The sequence below is a fragment of the Anastrepha obliqua genome, chromosome 3 (genome assembly GCF_027943255.1).
Source record: "Anastrepha obliqua isolate idAnaObli1 chromosome 3, idAnaObli1_1.0, whole genome shotgun sequence".
Lineage (NCBI taxonomy): Eukaryota > Metazoa > Arthropoda > Insecta > Diptera > Tephritidae > Anastrepha > Anastrepha obliqua.
This window is the reverse complement of record NC_072894.1, coordinates 25,577,888-25,580,331: the sequence shown is the minus strand read 5'-3', so window position 1 is coordinate 25,580,331 and position 2,444 is coordinate 25,577,888. Positions and strand designations below refer to the sequence as shown.

General features: G+C 40.6%; 1 protein-coding gene across 1 annotated transcript; it reads left to right on the top strand.

The window, feature by feature from the left end:
* The first annotated feature begins 481 nt into the window (after window positions 1-481).
* Window positions 482-1,196, top strand: LOC129241857 (retinin-like). The gene is made up of 2 exons (XM_054878398.1): window positions 482-540; window positions 671-1,196. Exons 1-2 carry the CDS (start codon window positions 529-531, stop codon window positions 1,139-1,141), a joined length of 483 nt encoding a protein of 160 aa, XP_054734373.1. The 5' UTR covers window positions 482-528; the 3' UTR covers window positions 1,142-1,196.
* The last annotated feature ends 1,248 nt before the right edge of the window (window positions 1,197-2,444 follow it).

The window sequence follows — 2,444 nt, the reverse complement described above, 5'->3', positions numbered from 1 at the left end:
TGTGCGTTCAAGTAGAAGTATTGTTCAAATTCAAAGTGAAGTATAAGAAGTGTTTGTGTATGCTTTGTCACACACACAGAATCTGGATTTCTAATTGCCTAAGCAATTGAAAAGAAGTTCGACAACGCCTACAAGAAAAAAAAATTAATAAACCGGTACGGAAAAAGCACAACATATCACAGCATATCGATCGATAAGTAATTGCCCGAAATACTTCAAGTTGACAAACGCAACGAATTGATTCGAGTTTAATCTGATTTGAAGGACGCGGGCAAGTTATGCGAGCACAATTAGTTTTTAAGCGATTTTTTACAAGTTGACGAATTTCTTTACTTTTTTTAATTATTTTTGCACATGAATACAAAATATTTAGAAATGTGTATATACCTATATGTACATATGTAAATACCTTTCTAACAACGCTGTTTCGTATAAAAAGACATCGCGTTGACATTTCGAGCAACAGTTCTCGCAACAACTTTCTCGCAGTCAATACAGACCTACCGAAAACAAAACCTACAAATCAATATGTTCAAGTTGGTAAGTTGGAATCGTTAAAGAATTCTTATATTTACAAAAAATTCTTAGATTATACAATCAAGTCAAAATATGTGCGAATTTCTTATCTTTGAAAATTGAAATAAACGTTGCCCTTATCTCCTTCTACCAGGTGGTATTGTCTGCTCTCCTCGCCGTAGCTGCCGCTGCTCCTCATGTCGTCGAAACACCTTTAGTCTACTCCGCGCCCGCAGCCGCTGTTGCCGTTCAAGAGCCCGTTCTTGCCAAAGTGGGTTCAGTGGTGAAAAGTATACCCACCGCTGTCTCCCACCAGAGCTCCACTGTTGTGCACAGTTCTGCTGTCTCTGTTGAGGATGTCGTTGCTCCTGCCGTGAAAACCACCTACTCGGCGCCCGTTGTTGCTGCTGCTCCAGTAGTGAAGACTGTCGCTGCTGCCCCTGTCGTACACACCACCTATGCCGCATCTGCTCCAGTTGTGCACGCTGCTCCAGTTGTTCACTCTGCTCCAGTTGTTCACTCTGCTCCAGTTGTTCACGCTGCTCCTTTGTTACACACCACCTATGGTGCTGCTGTGGTTTCTGCTGCTTCTCCACTCACCTACACCGCTCACGGTTTGTGGTAAACGAAACGAAGAAAAGACGGCCGGAATATTTAATAATGGATTAACTGATGGACAACAGTTGGACGGTTTAATTGAACATTTTGTGATTATTTAGATATGTAAATAAAATTTTGCAAATTGGAAATCTTTGTTATTTATTGAGCAAAAAATACAGGGTGGCTGATGAATTTTGCTACATTAAGAAACTCAAATAACTTTTTTTTTTAGTGTATGGAATTCATTTATTTTTTTTTCAAGTTGAAGGTCATTAAATTTTATTAAATGTAACTTAACTAGTTTTAAAAATAATTGAATTTAAATGCCCCCCATGCTCGTTGACACAAGTGCGGCATCTTAGTAAAAAGTTGTTCATTGCTGCTTTGAGAGTTGCGACAGGAATAGCCGCAATTGTTGCCCGAATGGATTGTTTTAGTTCATCCAAATTTGTTGGCTTTGTTTTATAAACTTCTTGTTTACATAAACCTCACAAGAAAAAGTCAGGTGCAGTAAGGTCAGGCGACCTGTAGGGCCAACGAAATTCGGATTTTCTTGAAATCAGTTTATTGGGAAATTTTCGTCGCAACTCTGTCATAACAGTCTGGGCTATGTGAGACCTTGCCCCATCTTGTAGAAACCACACAGAGTTGAAAGGAATTCTCTTTCGGCGTAGTTCTGGATAGAAAAATTCTTTCAGCATTTTCAAATAACGGTCTCCAGTAACCGTAACGGTGTGACCATTTTCTTCAAAAAAATAAGGCCCGACAATACAGCGTGAAGAAACCGCACACCACACTGTCACGCGAAGAGGATGCAATTCCGTCTCGTAAAGTATCTGTGGGTTAGAAGTACTCCATATTCGACAATTTTGTTTGTTCACATTGCCGTTTAAATCGAAATGGGCCTCATCAGACATGAAAAGGCAGTTTAACATGTTTTGGTCTTCTTCCACCATTTGCAGGATCTTCTGGCAAAATTCCAAGCGAATCGGCAAGTCTGCTGCATTCAGTTTGTTAACCATTTGAATTTTGTAGGGAAATAAGTCTAAATCTTTGTGCATTATTGTTTGCAAAGACTGTCGGCTGACACCAAGTTGAGCAGATAAGCTTCTTGTTGAAACCCTTGGATTGCTTTGTATAGCTGCAGCTACAGCAGCGATCGTTTCCTCCGTCCGAACTGGTGGGTTTCGATGATAAGGCCTTCTTGCGACTGTTCCTTGCTCAGCAAAATTATTCACCAGTCTCATCATCGCCGCCAAACATCCGCCTGTACTCTCTCTGTACCAAAACTACGGACTCCAGTGCGTGATAGCGGCGGACTATCCAAA